Genomic DNA, 19,619 nt, shown 5'->3' on the forward strand with positions numbered 1-19,619 from the left:
TTTTGGGAGTGACCGATAACATACCTACTAACACCCATACCAAAATCTTTATCTTTTACTGCGCATACTATGCCAGGAAAACTATTTTAATTAACTGGAAGGCACCTGAGCCACCCCGGATTTCCGCATGGAAAACAATGGTAAATGTCACCCTCCCATTATACAAACTGACGTACATGGGTCGCAACTGCCCTAAAAAGTTTCAGAAAATATGGTCGGCGTGGGTGGAGGCCAGACACCTCACAGTGTAGCTTGAAGACAAGATGTAATACACTGGCACCTGCTCCTCCTCCCCCCGCTCCCTCTTTTCCTTCCCGGCCAGCACCCCCCCTTTGGTATCGCTATGCTCACATGCCCTTTGTTTGGGTTAAACGATTATATTCTAGGATTGGAAATAAGTGATGATATACCTCATGTATGCAAGATAATTTAGCTAATGACTGTTAGATGGAACAACTCATTCATCTGTAATGTCTACAGCTATTCACATGTAATCTGATGTTCTTTTTCTAATAAAGATTCCTTCTGTTAAAAAAAAAACAAACAAAAAAAAGTTATCGGTTTAGTGGATGTGCGCTCGTGTCACCCCTGTATGCCTGATTAACGTATTTATGGTGCCATGAGCATACACCTGCAGATAAGCTCCCATCAGCAGGAACTGTGTTCATTGGTTGTTGTATAAATTCATTTTTCCTGTGTTGACATTCACATCATGTGTTATTACATCCTGTGTTGTCATATCCTTGTTTGGGCATGTCTTTATTTGGTCATTTCCTTATGTGGTCATATCCTGTGAGGTCACGTCCTGTGTAGGAGGCGATTGGCTGTTGGGGCCAGGGTTTTCCTGTTTGTGGCTTCCTGTTTGTGTGTGAATAAAAGCAAGAGCCGTGGCTCAGCAGGCAGGCGTGCTGAGATGAGGACGTAAGCTGTGGTAATGTCTGTTTACTGGGGAAGAGGGGAGACATGGGTTATTTAAAGATGCATTATACCATTAGACTGAATGAGCGCTTATTAGCGCAAAAGAGTATGGTGGTTTATCCACGACAAATTATATAGTAATACAATTCTATATAAAACCCTCAGAATACTGTGATTGAAATCAGTGTTGAAATATATCAATAAATAATAAATGCTAAATAAAAGTCTACTATTTGTGTGTATCCATCACACTGAAAAAGTACAATAATCATTTGCCAGAAATCAGTGTTCCACCGCTGTGCTCCACCACCCATTCAAGCTGCCTCTTACCTCATATAAAGACCCCCATAAAGGTAAGGTCAGACAAAGCCTTCCCATATCTCTTTACTGCATTACACGCTGTGCGCCCCATTGGGCTCGATGTTCCTGCAGACTGTGACTGGAAACTAGGGTATGCATAGCACAACATTCTAGGGATCTAATTAAGGAAGAAGGGAAACATTCTGACTATGCTACCACATACATGCCAACAGTCCCGATTTCCCGGGACATTCACGGGATTTAGACCCTTGTCCCGTTTTTGCGTTGTCCCAGGAAAAATCAGGGGAAATTGTCATTCTCTCGGAGAATCACCAAAGCTGCCGCTAGAGGTCCAGGGCCCGCATTGGCGATGGTCTCCGCTGCCATTTTACAGAAGACCGAGGAGCCGGCCAGGTGGCTGCCAATAGAAATGGATCTGCCGCCAACCCCCCCACCCCACCTGATGTAAGGAGAGACTCCGCTGGGGACACTTGATGCTTTGCTACATCACAGCCTATTACATTAGGGTGTGCACCCTAGAGCACAAACACACGTGGGCGTAAATCAGCAGAGCATTGGATGGTGTCAGTAGAGCAAAAATTGGTGTCAGCAGGGCAGTGGACAGTGTCAGTAGTTTTTTATTTTTATTATTTTATTATTTTTTCCCAATTTAATTTTTTTTAATTATTTTTTATAATATTTTTTATTATTTTTTTTACAAATTTTTTTTAGGAGCCCCATTATGGGGCTTAGTTGAAATATCAGGGATTTAAACAGACCCCTGATGTCTCACTTTTGAGACAGAGAAATAAACTGAGGACAGAGATTCACCAGTCTCTTTCTCTGCAGCTTGCAGAAACATAATTTACTATGCTTTAGTTAAGATCAAAGACAGGAGCAATCAGTACACATCCACTCACAGTGTTCATTCAGAAAAGGAAGGAGCCGGGTAATTAAATATTTACCAGCCCCTTCCCTACTCCTGAGAAGAGAGGAGGGAAGCTGGAGCACTGCAGGGGGGAGAGAGGAAGCAGGGAAAATCAGCACCACACAGGATGAATAGGGTGTGCCCAGGCACACCCAGCACACCCTGTGCGCACGCCTATGGTATACAGAATATTAACAATACGGTATGAGGGAAATCCTTTCTTGGATAGTAATCAGAGGAACAAGTATTTCCATGGTAAGTTTTATTCCCTGTCTGATGGCAACTTCAAATTCTCTATTTACCTTCACATTTATTTCCAGTGACAAAATTCCAGCAAAAGAGAGTGAATCTCCCAGGGGGCACAGACCGCAATAAAAACCTGGCAGTAGTTCTAGCCCATCGCCACTCTATCCAAATCTAAAAAAAGTTTTACCTTTAGTTATACTTTAAAGGAGAAGTTTGGCCAAAGCGTTTTTTGGTTATACTTCTCCTTTGGATCACAGGAGTGATCTGCATTCCTGTGATCTGTATTTTGTGACCCATTTTCAGCCAACAGAGAACTATAACCTGCTGTCAGCTGATGTCACTCAGCCAGTCCAGGCTCTGAATCTATCTTGACTTTACAGTTGGGATCCACCCAGATGCCTGGACCAGCAGGTAGCTCAGCCTTTCAGTTGCATCGCTGAGACACTGAGCCAGCTGCCCCTTCCCCAGCCCAGTGCTCACTGGAGGGGCAGAGGAGAGAGCGGTGACTGACTCAGAGCGGAGGGGATAACTAAGCCATTGGTGGACTTTGATAGTTTAGTTCTCTTTACGGAGGCTGCGTGGGACAGCTAAGTGAGTATAAATGTTTTTATTTTTGTAAAACCCATACTTTTATTTTAATTAGTCTGTCAAATTGGAAACAATCGCTTAAAAACAATGTATCATAAATCTCTGAGGAATTACGTGTAATGCCCTGTACACACGACCGGTTTTGCCGTCGGAATAAACTCCGAAGGTTTCTCTGACAGAACTCCGACGGAATTCCGCTCAAGTGGTCTGACCTACATAAGGTCACACCAAAGTCTGACCGTCCAGAACGCGGTGACGTACAACACGTATGACGGGACTAGAAAAAGGAAGTTCAATAGCCAGTAGCCAATAGCTTCGGCCTTGTACTTGCTTAAGAGCATGCGTCGTTTTTGGTACGTCGGAACAGCATACAGACGAGCGTTTTTTCCTGATAGGAATTGGTTGCGTCGGAAATATTTAGAACATGTTCCATTTCTAGGTTCGTCAGAATTTTCGAAAAAGAAAAGTCAGATGAGGCATACACACGATCGCAATAGACAATGAAAAGCTTCCGTCGGACTTATTCTGTCGGACATTCCGCTCATGTGTACGCAGCATAATCCATCTAGTCCAGGTACAGGAAAGTACAGAGGAGGTCAGAAACCTTTACCCCACTCTATACAAAAATATCTTTTAAAAAAAGCTTGAGTTAGGCTTTAAATAGTCATTATTTAATATTTTGCAGCATTTGAACCACAGTTTTTAACTTTTAAATGTTCCATACACTACTATTGGAGAAGGACCCAAGAAGGGCATCCTCTACCACACTGAGAACATGCCTTCGCTATTCAGATACAGACCTCTGACACCGAGTCCCGTGCAGATAGTACATCGTATACCGCGTACAGACGATCTGCCATTCCGACAACAAAATCCTGGATTTATTTCCGACGGATGTTGGCTCAAACTTGTCTTGCATACACACGGTCGCACAAATGTTCTCAGAAATTCCGATCGTCAAGAACAGGGTGACGTACAACACATACGACGAGCCAAGAAAAATGAAGTTCAATAGCCAGTGCGGCTCTTCTGCTTGATTCCGAGCATGCGTGGAATTTTGTGCGTCGGAATTGTGTACACACGATCGGAATTTACAAACAACGGATTTTGTTGTCGGAAAATTTGAGATCCAGCTCCCAAATTTTTGTTGTCGGAAATTCTGACAACAAATATCCGATGGAGCCTACACACGGTCGGAATTTCCGACAACAAGCTCACATCCAACATTTGTTGTCGGAAATTCCGACCGTGTGTACGTGGCATAACAGTTCCCAGTCAAAAACCAAGTTTGCGAGAGAGGGATTGGGATTCTTACACATTAATAGCAACGTACAGTATGTAGGCTAACACTGACACCATAAAAGTCCATAGGTAGAAAATGCAAAAACGTATATAACAATCAAAACAAGCAGAAGGATTGAATGTTTCTGAAAAACAATGGTTATTCTCCTTTAAAATGTAGTGGTTTTAGGGTGGGGGGGAGTGGCTACCTGTCATGGATTCTGACAATAATGTTGGGATCTACCCAGATGCCTGACTGGCAGCTGGCCCAGCCTCCCAGTTCTCCACATCTGTGTACAGTATGTACGTTTTTTTGTTTTTTGTTTTGTTATTCCTGCAGTTCTCTTTTGATAAATTTTTCCTTTGGGTTTTGTATACTGCTTTAAGCCCTGAAAAGCATTTATCCTAAAATGTTACCAATATAGAACAAAGTTTCAAAGGACTTCTTTGAAAATTTGTATCCTTTTATCATTGTTTAAACACTTGCCGACCAGCCGCCGTCGTTATATGGCGGCAGGTCAGCTCTCCTGCGCAAATCGCCGTAGCTATACGGCAGCGCCCGACCCGCCATTGCCTAGTACACAGGCAGAATGGGGATCTGCCTTTGTAAACAAGGTGGATCCCCATTCTAAAAGGAGATATGACAGAGATCTACTGTTCCCAGTGATCGGGAACAGTGATCTCCGTCATATCCCAGCTAGTCCATCCCTCCTACAGTTAGAACACACCCAGGGAACACAATTAACCCCTTGATCGCCCCCTAGTGTTACCCCCTTCCCTGTCAGTGTAATTTTTACATTGATCAGTGCATTTTTATGTCACTGGACCCCAAAAAGTGTCATTTGGGGTCAGATTTGTCCGCCGAAATATCGCAGTCCCGCTAAAAATCGCAGATCGCCGCCATTACTAGTAAAAACCAATAAAAACATAAAAGTCCCTAAATCTATCCCATAGTTTGTAGACGCGATATGTTTTGCGCAAACCAATCAATATACGCCTATTGCGTTTTTTTTTACCCAAACTATGTAGAAGAATATATATCAGCCTAAACTGATGATTACATTATTTTTTTTTATATTTATTTTTTATATTTATTATAGCAGAAAGTTAAAAAAAATGTTTGTTTTTTTCAAAATTCTCGCTCTTTGTTTGTTTATAGCACCAAAAAAAAAAAACCGCAGAGATGATCAAATACCACAAAAAGAAAGCTCTATTTGTGGGAAACAAAGAACGTCAAAAATTTTGTTTGAGTGCCACGTCGCACGATCATGCAATAAATTAAATTGACACAAGGTCGTAGCGCAAAAAACGGCCTGGTCATTAAGGGGGCAAATCCTTCCGGGGCTGAAGTGGTTAAAATTGAGCAAAGCCCTTGCTACTTCGTCCTATTCTGTATTCAGTCCTTGGTTATATTTCACTGCTCTACCGTACAATTGCCTCTTTGCTTTATTGATATTCAGAGAACCCTTACAAGCAAAATATAGTTATTTATCAAAGCCAAATAATGTCTATCTATCTCTCCAGTATTTGGATTCATTAAAATGCTGATGCAGTTAAAACAGGGATGGACAATATTGCAAGAGTGGGGGCCTATTGTGCAGGAAAAGCTGGTTCAAAGGACACAATTTCCCTTACTGAAGAGAAAGTTAGAATGTTCAGGTCCTAAGACTCTTTGGGCGTAACTCCCCCTCAAGGTAAAAAATGTATGTACATGGCCATTTTTTTTCTAAACAATTAAGCCTATGTTCACACTTATGCGGTGCATTTTGACTGATGTTTATGGTGAGATTTCAAGAAAAATGTCCAGCGTGACTTCATGTGGGTTCAGGTGCAATTCAAATGCGATTTGGATACAGCTGGAGCGTTTAATAAAAGACCACATAGACGAGTTCTTGCTGGAAAAAAACATTTTAAGCAACAGACAGCATGGGTTCATGAAAGACAGAAGTTGTCAGACAAACCTGATTTCTTTTTATGAAGAGGTAAGTAAAACCTTGGACAGAGGGGTGGCTGTGGACGTGGTTTATTTGGATTTTGCAAAAGCGTTTGATACAGTTCCGCACACACGGCTCATGTGTAAGTTAAAGTCTACAGGCTTGGAAATATCAGTTTGTAAATGGATAGAAAACTGGCTAAAAGACAGAATTCAGAGAGTAGTGGTTAATGATTCTTACTCTGAATGGTCTAAGGTTATCAGTGGTGTACCCCAAGGTTCAGTGCTGGGACCCTTACTCTTTAATATCTTTATAAATGATATTGGATCTGGGATCAAAAGTAACATTTCTGTCTTTGCAGATGACACCAAGCTATGCAGTGGAATAACGTCCTTACAGGATGTCTCCAATTTACAAGCTGACCTCAATGCTCTGTCTAATTGGGCGACTATGTGGCAGATGAGGTTTAATGTTGAGAAATGTAAAGTTATGCACTTGGGGGCTAAGAATATGCATGCATCATACATGCTAGGGGGAGTACAACTGGGGGAATCTGTAGTGGAGAAGGATCTGGGGGTTTTGGTAGATCATAAGCTCAATAATAGCATGCAATGCCAAGCTGCGGTTTCCAAAGCGAGCAAAGTTCTTTCTTGTATTAAGAGAGGTATGGACTCCAGAGAGAGAGATATCATTTTGCCCCTGTTCAAATCATTAGTAAGACCTCATCTGGAATATGCAGTTCAGTTTTGGACACCAGTTCTCAAAAAGGATATCGGGGAACTGGAGAAAGTGCAGAGAAGGGCAACCAAACTGATAAGAGGCATGGGGGAGCTCAGCTATGAGGAAAGATTAGAGGAACTGAATTTGTTCACTCTTGAGAAGAGGAGAATAAGGGGGGATATGATCAACATGTTTAAATATATAAGGGGTCCATATAGTGAACTTGGTGTTGAGTTATTCACTTTACGGTCAACACAGAGGACAAGGGGGCACTCTTTACGACTGGAGGAAAAGAGATTTCATCTCCAAATACGGAAAGGTTTCTTCACAGTAAGAGCTGTGAAAATGTGGAATAGACTCCCTCCAGAGGTGGTTCTGGCCAGCTCAGTAGATTGCTTTAAGAAAGGCCTGGATACTTTCCTAAATGTACATAATATAACTGGGTACTGACATTTATAGGTAAAGTTGATCCAGGGAAAATCTGATTGCCTCTCTGGGATCAGGAAGGAATTTTTTCCCTTGCTGTAGCAAATTGGAGCATGCTCTGCTGGGGTTTTTTGCCTTCCTCTGGATCAACTGTGGGTATAGTATTGGGTATATTGGATTGTACGTTTTTTTTTTTTTTTTTTTTTTTTTTATGGTTGGACTGGATGGACTTGTGTCTTTTTTCAACCTGACTAACTATGTAACTATGTAACTATGTAGCTACAATTCTCTCTATCGCTCTACCTCTGGAAATCAGCTCAGAAAGACACTCTAGCCTGCTAGAAATCACGCTAGCATTGCATAGTTTTTGAACACCTGTGCGTTCACTATGCAGTTTCCATTAGACTCTATTAAGATGAAAATTGCACCACACCAAAACACACGCATTGTATTCAGACTGCATATATGTGAATGGCCAACATAGAAAGTTATGTTATTTCTCTTGTGAAATTGCATCAGTGTGAACCAGGACTGTAAGTAAAGCCTACGTCCTCCTGGGTTTCCCACCAGCTGCAGTACCCTCTAGCCTACCACAGTGCTCCAAACCTCATACAATGCCCCCCCCCCTCCTCCCCCAAGTCTTTGCAGTGCCCTCTAGTTTCCCATGGTGCCCCTGAAAATCTCCAAGCCTCCTGGAGAGATCCAGCCCTCTCCAGAGACCACATTTCCCACAGTTACCCCAGCCCCTCCAGAAACCTAATTTCCCTACAAGGCCACCAACTGCTACAGAGTTCCCTAACCCTCTTAAGAACCCTTATCCCCCAACAGTGGCACTCACCCCTATCAAAATCATTCCAGTAATTCAGTATCTATCTTGCATTCCCACACTTGTGTGAGTATAAACTTCTTTTCCTTTTCTTTTTGCTGTTGGGCCATGGACAATTTTGGAAGAATTTTTGAAGACATTTCTAAATGCATATAAATGCATGTAAATATTTCTCAATTTTGTCATTCACACTGTGCATTTACCTGAGTTTAGGTGCAGTCAGTTTAAATAAAACATAATTCTGTGCATCCAGGATCTGATTAGAAACACTAAATACAGCTAAAAGTATGTAAATTCATGTAAATGCAACCAAATGTGTCTAAATTTGCCTAAAAGCAGGAACATGTAATTTCAGGAATCATGAAACATATAAACATTTTTTCCTCTCTTGTGAGAAATTTGTCTACAAGATAGGAAGTAAAGAGGTGTCTCCCCAACTGGACACAGATGGCAAAACAAATATGATTTTTTTGCCAAGGATTTTAACCCTTACCTACTATATCCAAAACTAAAAAAAGAGCTTTGGCTTTAGGCTGGGGTCACATTTGTCCTGGTATGCTGACACCTTAAGAGTTCCCTTCACTGGGACTAGGGGGCCAAGCCCAACCCCTGAAAAACAACCCCACACCAAAATCCCCCTTCCACTAAATGATTTGGACCAGTGCACAAAGCAAGGTCCATAAAGACATGGATGAGTGGGTTTGGGGTGGAGGAACTAGACTGGCCTGCACAGAGTCCTGACCTCAACCTCATAGAACACCTTTGGGGTGAATTAGAGCAGAGAATGCAACATTGGTGTCTGACCTCACAAATGCGCTTCTGGAAGAATGGTCAAACATTCCCACAGACACACTCCTAAACCAGCTGTTATAGCAGCAAAGGGTGGGCGAACTCAACTGACTAAGGCCTTGTACACATGGTTTGATTGTTGTATGACCGAGCGTCTGATTTTCGTCAAAAGCGCGTGCGCAGAATTTTCATTATTGCCGTGTCACGAATGTTAATTCTAGATTACGAACAGTTTACAAGAACAAACTCTTCCCAGACGTTCCTTGATTCCGAGCATGTGTGTTTGTACTATCGACTTTTGTGTGATGATTTCTATACTGACCATCCGAAAATCAGACGTGGGGTTCACATCCGACAAAAATTTTCTAGCCTGCACATCCAGATTTTGTCTGACGAAAAAGTCATATCAGCTGTCGAAACCACCGTACTAACGATCCAAAAATCTGCAGACAGCTCGTCTTATGAATTTTCCCTTCTGATTTTCGTATCGTGTGTACGAGGCCTAAAGCCTCGTAAACACGCTTTGATTTTCGGCCAACGGAAAGTCCGATTTTTGTGGCATGCTAGTCTCATGTCGAAAGTGAAGAGATTACTAACAATACAAGGATTTTTGTTTGACAGAATATGTCAAGGCTGGTACAAGACGCTTTGATTTTCGGACGTCAATTGTGTTACGACAACCGATGCAAATCTTACCGTTAGTACGGTGCTTTCGACAGTATTGTAAGTAACCTCTTCATGCCACAAAAATCAGACGTTCTGTCGTCCGAAAATCAAGGCATGTGTACAAGGCTTCAGAAGTGACGTAACCTGTTGAATAATTTTGTATGTATTCTTTCATTTCTGAGCATGCGTAGTCTTGCTAATATGATTTTTTTCGTATGAAAACCATGCTGATGAAACGAAAATCAGACATTGAGTTCACATCCGACAAAAATGTTATAGTCTGCACATTCAGCTTTTGTCTGACGAAAAAGTGAAATCGGCTGTCGAAAGCACCATACTAGTGGTAAGATTTGCGGATGATCAGTCATCGTAACACAATTGACGTCTGAAAATCAAAGCATGTGTACGGGCCTTAAGACTGGGATACCATTAAAGTTCATGTGCGTGTAATGACAGGTGTCCCAATACTTTTGGTAATATAGTGTACATATATACTCCTTTAGCAAACAGGCCAAAAAGCCAGTCTCACAGTGCTAATACAACTTCAATATAAATGCAAATACAAATGCAAAACCAATACAAATACAAAAGGAAAAAAGTGACAGGTGTCTTTTACGGTGACCACAATATACAGGGATATGTACTGTATAATCTCAGAAAAAACTGACACACACAACACCCAAGTTAGACAGTATGGACCTGTGTCTTTTTCCAACCTTAACTAATATGTAACGAAATGACAACTAAACCACTAAGAGCCGGTTCACACGGGGGCGACTTGTCAGGCGACCTAGCCGCCTGACAAGTCGCCTCCCGTTCTGTACAATGGAACCGTTCTAATCGGAGCGACGCAAGTCGCTCCGACTTAGAAGAAAGGTTCCTGTACTACTTTGGGGGCGACTTGCATAGACTTCTATACAGAAGTCGTCTTGCAAGTCGCCGCGGCAGTCGTGTGCAGGTCGCCTCGGTGAGGCGACCTGCAAGTCGTGCCGCTTCTAATGTGAACCGGCGCTTAACCATACTCTAATATAAACTCTAATATAAATCATGACTGCAGGTCATAACAAACTCTCAATTTGGTTTGCTGTCCTGCTTCAAAAACATAGCACTAGCAACTACAGTACAGGTGAGCACCACTATATAAATTAGCACAATGTAAATTTTGAGTTTGCCATTTAAAAGCACAATCATTTAAAGCGTGTGCACACCTAAACAATGAACATTATGATTTTGCTCCCTTTTGATCTTTGAAATATAACAATAAAGTGTTACTAAACCCACAACAGTAAAATCAGTCTGTATATGCCATAAAGCATGCTTGTTATACTCACTGTGGAACCTAAGGGGTTAATCCTGTGCATTGTGTAAGAAGGCTGTTTGATCCTGTCTTCCCTGATCCCCCCTTCTTCCACAGTCCCCAATTCATCTCCCTTTGGGGCACTCTGCACATGCTCAGTTTTGTGTATTGCCAGAGAGGTTTTTTTGGGGGGGGAGAGTACATGTGATTGGTACAGGGCCAATCAGCACTGTCCAGGCAGAGGGTCAGGAGTCATGCAGCCTCATAGGACAGTCAGAGGAGAATGAAAACTCCTCCTACAAGCTTAGCCAGTGCTCAGCTGGACACTGATGGATGCCACAAAACTGCTATATACTGCTATATACTGCTGATGAGAAAAGGTATTTAGCAGTTTATATTTAATAAAATAATTGCATTTACATGTTCTGTGTACTGTGGGAGACCAGATATAATGAATGCAGGGTCCTTAGGTTTAAATACACTTTAAATCGATTGTAAAGCTTCATGTTTTTTTTTTTCTAAATAACAAACATGTCATACTTACCTCCACTGTGCAGTTCATTTTGCAGTGTGGCCCCGATCATTGTCTTCTGGGGTTCCCCGCATCGTATAACCACCTAGGAGAAGCGACTTGCTGGGAGGTTACCTTGCAGGCGCGCTCCCGAGTCCAGCATTCGCGTCCATAGACACAGAATGCTGGATTCGGCCCCACCCCCGGCGCCGCGTCATTGGATTTGATTGACAGCAGTGGGAACCAACAGTTGCGCTGCTATCAATCTATCCAATCAAGAGCTGAGAACCCCAGGCAGAGGAAGAGCGCGTCTCCGCCAAGGGAAATTCCAGGGCTCAGGTGAGTAAAACGGGGGGGCTGGGGGCCGTTTACTAGAAGAAGTTAATTTATAGGATGCATTAGGGTAAAAACAAGAGGGTTTACAATCCCTTTAAGGATCATTCACACTTGCTTTAGTCGCCGAAGAGTAATCAGCATTCGTATCGTTCTTCGAAGAGCATTTCACAGGTAGTCAGGAGATATTGTATCACCTCCTCACCTTCTGCTTTACCCCTTGAACTCTGCATGAGTGTTCCACAACCACATGTGCTGCACACAGTTGCAGGGTGCTTGCAGAGCGGTGCAATTCACTTGAATGGGTTGCCCTTGGCAAATCAAAGCATTGTGGCTGCATGTGTACACTCCCGGCAGGTAAAGAGGGAGTGGTTGGGGGATGGTAAAAATGTGGCTCAAGCATGTGGTTTTATGGCCCCTCAACCACAAGTGTAAACGAACACTAAAAGTGTTTTAGGACTCATTCACACTAGAATCCCATGCAGGAAACCTGCGTTCCCTGCTGGTTTCCCGCACAGCATTCCAAATCGCACTGCCTTTGCTATCTACAGCAAGTGTCAGTGCACAGTTAACAACACCCCAAATGCAGGTCACAAACACAGTATGTTTTTCCACACTGGATCGCATGGCACAAACGTACCATGCGATCTGGTCATGGTGTGTTTTCAAAAGTGGTGCCTGCACTACTTTTGGTGCTGTGTGGTTCAGTGAGGTTCAATTTCAGTCCATTCAAAATGAATGGGCTGAAATTGCACTGCAATTAACTGCATGTGAATCACACAGTTCCTGTGCGATTCACATGCAGTTCCCAGTGTGAATGGGCCCTTAATTTATCTGTTCAAAACGTATCTGTTCAAAAAATACACGTTGATCCTACAAGAAATCCAGGGCTGTCCAGTACACCATTTAGTCTCCATCTCTGCCATATGCTATGTAGTAGATGAGGAGGGGAAGGTGTTCTACAGTCATAACAATCTTTCATACTTGGGGGATAACACTGCTCCATATCTACAGTACTGTACAGTCAATGGGTGTTCTCAACCTAAAGAGGGTCATAGACTTCTCTAAGTTCGACCAATTTAGTCTAAAATGGCAGAAATTCAACCTATAGATGGCCCCTCCTGCTTGCCAAAAGAAACATTTTCAACCGACTTTTGTCAAAGAAGCCAGTACCAAAAATTCTCTGACGAAAAGTGTATGCATCCAATCAGATGCAAGCATTGTTCGGGTCTTTGGCAGTTGCTGGAGCAGCAGCTGATGAATACAATAGTCATCAGCTGAAAATCCTCTATCCATGCTACTTATAAGCCTCGTACACACGGTACGATTGTTGGCCAACCGAGCGTCTAATTTTTGTCAAAAGGGCGTGTGCCAGGATCTTGTCTTGCATACTAATGGTACACAATTGTCGTGCCACAAACACGAGCATAGTGACGTACTATGAGGAATTTCAGCTCTTGAGCGCCACCCTTTGGGCCCCTTCTGCTAATTTCGTGTTTGGTGAGCATTGATGGTTTGTACTTTCGACTTTTATGTGACGGATTTGTGTACTGACCATACGAAAATCTTAAGTGAAGCCATTGTCCGCCAAAAATTTACTAGCCTGTCATCCAACATTTGTTGGCCGAAAATTGGACAACAATTGTCAAAAGGAGCGTACTAACGGTAAGATTTTAGGACAACAGTCTGTCAACAGACAATCCCCTGCCAACAATCGTACGTGTGTACGAGGCTTTAGGCTCGATTCACACCTATGCATGTTGCTTTTTGGCGTTTTTGGAGGTTTTTTTTCATGCTTGCCACGTTTTTGAGCAGCGTTTTTGCAGCGTTTTTGCCACGTTTTTGCCGCGATTTGTGTTTTGCGTTTTTTTTTTTTTTTTTTTTTTTTACAGTTATTTTTTACAGTCTAAAAAAAAATTTAAAAAAAATTAAAAAAAAAAAAAGAAAAAAAAAACGGCAAAAACGCATCAAAAACGCTGCAAAAATGCTGCAAAAACGGTGCACTTGCGTTTTTGATGCTTGTCCATTGAATTCTATTACATGCAAAACGCTGCATTTTGCATGAAAAAAAGTCCCTGACCCTTTCCAAAAATGCAGAGAAACAAAAAAGCATTGATGTGAACATGTTCCATAGGAACCCATGTTAAAAAATTCCCGTGCATTTCTGCAAAATGCAAAATGCATCAAAAAACGCGCTAGTGTGAATGGAGCCTTAGCCTGGATAGGGGAATTGATGGATTTCACATTGTCTACTTTATAAATAGACTTCCTTAACTTTTGCCTTGTTGGAATCATGCCGTGTTAATTTCGTCAATGAAAATATTTACGTCGACCAAATTAACACTATTTTAGTCGACTAAAATACGACTAAAACTAAGACAATTCAGATGACTAACATGCGATTAAAACTAAAATGGCATTTAAGTCAAAAGACAATAAATAAATTGAAATTGAAATTTCATGTCATAATAAACACTGGTTATAATCACAATGGCCAAGGGCCTTTTCACACGTGTGGACCGTTCAGATCCGCCTGTCAGTTTTTTCAGTGGATCTGAATGGTTGCTCCATACATCTCTATGGAGTGACGGATGTCAGTGGTGACATGTCCAAATTCCAGACGGATGGATGTCCTATTTTCCATCCGTCTGGCGGATCGGATGAAAACGGACAGGTGGTCCGTTATCATCCCATCCCCCCATAGAGGAGAGCGGTCTCTCTGACAGGTCCGTTCCTGCACAGTGTGCAGAGACGGACTTGTCATCCACCAGCTCAGCGGGGATCAACGGAGTGATCCCTGCTGAGCAAGCGGATGGCTGGATACGGATCCGCGCGTCTGAAAGGGCCCTTAATCTGTGCCTGTAGTGCATGTCAAACCATAATACCATAAATAATAACATGATATTCGATTATCACTCCAGGCGTATATAATGAGTTTGGAAATACTAGAGAAATGCTTAAATAATACATTACAATTTAACAAACCCATACGATTTTAGCTGCCTAAAATCATTTTAGTCAACTAAAATGTACTGGAGATTTTGATCGATTAAAATACGACTTAAACGAAAACAATTCAGAGGATGAAAATACGACAAAAAAAGGCATTTTAGTCAAAAGATTATGACTAAAACTAAATCGGAATTTGATGTAAAAATGAACACTGGAACCATGTCTAGATTCAATTAATAAGTAGGGGATATCATTTACTTTCCTGAAATGCTGGTAAAAATAACAAATGACTGTATCATAAAATACATTTCAGTCCTATAAAGCCTGTTTACTGGGGTGACCCAAGAAAACAAAACTGATGACTTACAACTTTTTTTTAGCTAGTATCATATCTAACACATGAGCTCTAGTGCACATGCCCACATGTACAATAGACCATACATTAAAGTGTTTCTAAATGCAGGATTTTTTTTCACAAAAATAACAAACATGTCCTACTTACCTGCTCTGTGCAATGGCTTTGCACAGAGCAGCCCCGGTTCTCTCCTATTTGGGTCCCCCGCTGGTGGTCCTAGCTTCTCCCCCTACCGAGTGCCCCCAATAGCAGGCCTCTTGCTATGGGGGCACTCGAGCAGGCTCACTCCTGAGCCGCGCCTGCGCTCCAGTGAATGGACATTGCCTATTTACACATAGAGCGCAGCTCGGCTTGCCCCCCACTCTCCTCATTGGCTCACTGGCTGTGATTGACCTGATGATGTATGAGCCAATAAGGAGAGGGAGACTCCAGAGAGTCGCTGCTCTCATATACATCGCTGGATCGAGATGGGGCTCAGATAAGTATAAGGGGGGCTGGAGGGGAGCTGCACCCAGAAGGTTTTTTACCTTAATGCATGTAATACATTAAGAGAAAAAAAAATGATGCCTTTAGAACCACTTTACTGTTAATCCACATGCTTTGTGAGAAATAAAGTTATTGTATTTTTAGCACAAAACACTAATCTCGTGTAGGTTGGTCTATATCTGCCATTCTTAGCCAGGTTCCCTCCAGAGTTGCTTTGAGCTGTGGCTGATTGACCTCCCATCTGGTGACTACATATTTTGAGGCCCAGTGCCACTTGCATGACCCCAATGATCTTTTTTCCTGTGAAGGTAGTATTCTAACCACCACTGTAAGTACTATTTCCACTGACCCAATAGATAAAGTTTAGCAGAAGTTCCTGGAGACTGGAAATTATTTCAAGGGGGTTCCCCTGGGGTAAAAAGGTTGACAGAGGCTGGCGTATTGGGAGACAGAGCCTCGGGCACTTATGTGTTTATCTTTACAGCACAAAGTCTTATAGATCAACAGGTCAAAGATTTCATTTCAGTAGAAATGAGTACAACCAGCAAGCATATACTGCTAGCACATCATACTAAAATGAGTATTTAATTTAAAGCATTTTAGCATAATCATAATTGGAACCAAGCAGGGATGAAAATCCCAAGTGAGCTTGCTTGCTGTTCCCTCTACACACATAGTACAAGGTATGATCTGGATTAGGAGATGAATCTCTAACAGTGATAGTATTATCTGCAGGCGATTTCCTACCGCTTGTCTCCTTGAAGCTAGGGGAGGATACATCTTGAAGGGTGTGTGACCATCCCTCCTCCTCCTTCAGGTCTTCTCCAAGCCTTGCTTGTGTCTTCTGGCTAGGCACCTCACCCCATTCACCTTCATCCTCGGGGTTCTCTTTAGCCTTGGCAGCAGGTATCTCCCCATCTTCAGCTTTCCCTCTCCTCTTTGGTCTGTTCCTTCCTTGGGATAGGTTGTGTTTTCCCAATTTGAGATCAGCTGCCTCCGGCCTGGATGTCAAGTTGGTGGGATCAGCCAACAATCCAGAACCTGCTGTCTTGTTATCCACGTCCCCTTCTATGAAGCTAGGTGGGTCCTCTCCACATCCTCCATCCTCATCCTCAGAGGAGCCGCCTTTGCTGGAAGAACGGGAGTCTGGGGAGGTACTATAAAAGGGGTTACCGCTGCTGTCTTCTCCTGACTCACCAAAAAGGTCATCAGAGATCTGGAGGCTCTCGTAACGGGATCGAGCCGCTTCCAACAAGGAGAGCCCCATGTTCTTCCTATTGCCGGGGACACTTCCCGGGGACTCGGACACCATCATCATCCTGCACTGTCTGCTGCTCCCTGCCTTCTACAATCTGCACCGTCTCATTGTACAGATGACAGAAGCGGGGCAGGGAGATGGGAGTGACTGTGCATTGTAGGGGTTGGGAAGACAGCTCTTCCTCTCCCCTCCCTGACTTGGCAAGTCCGCCTTTTCTTCTCCAGCCTCCTTTCTCTAAGGGTGATCCTTTACAAGTAAATGCACGAAGGTTGCGCACAGCCATCGCATCCTACATTTCATACTGGAAAGAAGGAGATCTGACATTTAAAAAAAAAAAAAACAAAGCCATTGCTCAGGGTACCATTGCTGCATTCTTGGCATCCCTCTAGACGTGCAGGCTCCTGGCTCCTCCTTGATAGAACCCCTGAGAGTTGTCTGCACATGTACTGGGCTACCAGTTGAGGCATCTTAGCAGACTTTCCAGGGAGCTAAATATTTGTACTCATCTCACTCAGTGTTATTAGATATTTATATTATGTGGACATTGTGTATAAATACAAACTTTTGTACTACAGAAGACACAAAAGAGATACATTCCAAAAACAAAAATGTAATTTATTGCAGTTTGCCAATCCTTAACCCTTTCATGACTAAGCCTATTTTTGAAATTTGGTGTTTATAAGTTAAAATCCGTATTTTTTGCTAGAAAATTACTTAGAGCCCCCAAACATTATATATATATATATATATATATATATATATATATATTTTTTTTTTTAGCAGAGAATCTAGAGAATAAAATTGTTTGCGATTGTTGCAATATTTTATGTCACACGGTATTTGTGCAGCGGTGTTTTAAACGCAACTTTTTGGGAAAAGGGACACTTTCATGAATAAAAAAAAAACAAACAGTAAAGTTACCCCAATTGTTTTTGTATAATGTGAAAGATGATGTTTCGCCGAGTAAATAGATACCAAACATGTCACGCTTTATAATTGCACGCACTCGTGGAATGGCAACAAACTACGGTACCTAAAAATCTCCATAGGCGACGCTTTAAATTTTTTTTCCGGTTACCAGGTTAGAGTTACAGAGGAGGTCTAGTGCTAGAATGATTGCTCTCACTCTGACGATTGCGGCGATACCTCACATGTGTGATTTGAACACCGTTTACATATGCAGGCGTGACTTCCGTATGAGTCTTCTTTGCTGCGCGAGCTCGCGGGGACGGGTGCGCTTTAAACATTTTTTTTTTCTTATTTATTTTATTTATTTTTATATTTATAAATTGTGTTAATTTTTCTTTTTTATCACTTTTATTGCTGTCACAAGGAATGTAAACATCCCTTGTGACATTAATAGGTAGTGACAGGTACTCTTTATGGAGGGATTGGGGGTCTAAAAGACCCCCCAATCCCTCCTTTGCACTTCAAAGTATTCAGATCGCCGAAAACAGCGATTCTGAATACTGTATATTTTTTTAAAACAGGCGCCATTGGCAGCTGAGTAAACTGGAAGTGACGTCATTACGTTGCTTCCGTGTTTACGATTAGGAGGCTGGAACGAAGCCACTCACGGCTTCGTTCCAGTCCGTCCCCAGCCACCGGAGGCGGCCGATTGGTCATCGGGCCTCCCGATGGAACGGGAGGCCTGGTAAGAGCGGCAGGAGAGGGGGACGTTCCCTCCTGCTCCTCTAAGTATAACAGCCGAGCGGCTTTCAGCCGCATTGGTTGTTATAACTGGATAGCCGATCGCCGGCTCTAAAAAACAGTACCGGGATAATGCCTGCAGCTGCGGGCATTATCCCGGTATAACCCCAGAAAGCTGAGTATGCACATCTGCGTACGCTCGGCGGGAAGAGGTTAAAGTGGGTATAAGCCTAAGCATTTTTTTAACTTACAGTAATTGTAAACTTCAGACATGAAATATGAACAAAGCATATCCCTCTATTATTATTTAAGGTACTTATATAGTACCATCAGTTTACGCAGCACTTTACATATACATTCACATTGGTCCCTACCCTCAAGGAGCTTACAATCTAAGGTCCCTAAGTCACATTCATATAATAGGGCTAATTTAGACAGAAGCCAATTAACCTACCAGTATATGTCTTTGGAGTGTGGGAGGAAACCCACGCAGGCACAGGGAGAACATGCAAACTCCAGGCAGGTGTAGTGTCCCCTTTTTACTGCTAGGTGAGAGTGCTACCCACTACACCACTGTGCCGCCTGCAACTATAGCAGTGGTCTCCAAACTGCCCTTGCCTTTATCTGGCCCTTGGGGCACCATTCCTCTCAATGAGATTAAAGTAACATTAAACCTTCACAGGAATAGGACATTCACCCACATCTGTAGTGTAGGAACAGTTGGAGAGATCCAATGTACTAGGATAAGCTTCTATGCTTCAAAAAGTGCTCTGGCAGCAGCTTTTCTAACACCTATATCCAGGGGCGTCGGGAGGGGGTGGCTAGGGGGGGCTGAAGCCCCGAATGTGACCCCCAAAAGCCCCAAGTATATGGAATGCTGAATTCCGTTGTTAGCCCCGAGCGCCGGCCGCCAGGACCGATCTGGTTGTGAGTGGCCGAAAGTGGCCGAGTGCGGCCGAAAGTATCCGACTGCCAGAGCGGCCAAGTGCGACCAAAAGTATCCGACTGCCATAGCGGCCGAGTTCGGCCGAAAAAACCGACTGCCATAGTGGGCGAAAGTGGCCGAGTGCCGCAGGTCCCGCCTTCTGGAGCCTGCAGCGCCAATGTCAGGACAGCGGGACATGTAACGTGATGTCCATCTTAGCCTGCAGGCTC

General features: G+C 42.9%; 1 protein-coding gene across 1 annotated transcript in view; it reads right to left on the bottom strand.

Moving 5' to 3' along the window:
* The window catches only part of PGBD5 (piggyBac transposable element derived 5), a 313,503-nt gene extending 296,432 nt beyond the window's left edge, over positions 1 to 17,071 (bottom strand). Inside the window, exon 1 of the mRNA XM_073627538.1 lies at positions 16,304 to 17,071. Within this exon, the coding sequence (XP_073483639.1) occupies positions 16,304 to 16,874 (571 nt within the window). The 5' untranslated portion in view covers positions 16,875 to 17,071. The remainder of the gene's footprint in view (positions 1 to 16,303) is intronic.
* Positions 17,072 to 19,619: the final 2,548 nt, after the last annotated feature.

Source organism: Aquarana catesbeiana, linkage group LG04 (genome assembly GCF_042186555.1).
Source record: "Aquarana catesbeiana isolate 2022-GZ linkage group LG04, ASM4218655v1, whole genome shotgun sequence".
NCBI classification, from domain to species: Eukaryota; Metazoa; Chordata; class Amphibia; order Anura; family Ranidae; genus Aquarana; species Aquarana catesbeiana.